Genomic DNA, 456 nt, shown 5'->3' with positions numbered 1-456 from the left:
GCTGTCGCCGGCCAGGTCCTGGAAAAACCCTACGACCTCGGGGGAGGGGGAGGGGGAGGAGGAAGGAACTGAACCGGGAGGAGTGTCGGAGGAAGAAGAGTCGTCGGGGCGGAAGATGTGGACGGAGGTAATCTCGTTGTCGGCGAAGCTGACGCGGCGCAACTTCTTCCTCCGAAGCGCCACGGTCTCGTCTTCGGTTTCGGTGTTGTTGGAAGGTTCCATTGTTGAAATGAGGTTGGGCTCTGGAGGAGTAAGAGAGTAAGCAGAAGAACACCGAGATGGCTAGATGTTTACCCTCAATTTTTGTGCGGGAAAATGTGCCATTTTGGTCCCGCTTCGGATTTGACTTTCGACGTTTAGTAAGGATGGGCGGATGACAATAACTAAAATCCACAGTGGTTAACTGGTTATGAGATTTACTGCAATTATTCAATGTCTTTTTTTTTTTTTTGGAGC

At 50.9% G+C, this 456-nt stretch overlaps 1 protein-coding gene across 1 annotated transcript in view; it reads right to left on the bottom strand.

Annotated features, from left to right (window-relative positions):
• Positions 1–222, bottom strand: part of LOC107482342 (uncharacterized) — a 10,961-nt gene extending 10,739 nt beyond the window's left edge. The window contains exon 1 of the mRNA XM_052260136.1: positions 37–222. Coding sequence (XP_052116096.1) covers positions 37–222 — 186 coding nt within the window. The remainder of the gene's footprint in view (positions 1–36) is intronic.
• Positions 223–456: the final 234 nt, after the last annotated feature.

The sequence above is a fragment of the Arachis duranensis genome, chromosome 4 (assembly GCF_000817695.3).
Source record: "Arachis duranensis cultivar V14167 chromosome 4, aradu.V14167.gnm2.J7QH, whole genome shotgun sequence".
Taxonomy (NCBI): Eukaryota; Viridiplantae; Streptophyta; class Magnoliopsida; order Fabales; family Fabaceae; genus Arachis; species Arachis duranensis.
The sequence above is the reverse complement of the archived record's forward strand: the minus strand, read 5'-3'. Positions and strand labels throughout refer to the sequence as shown.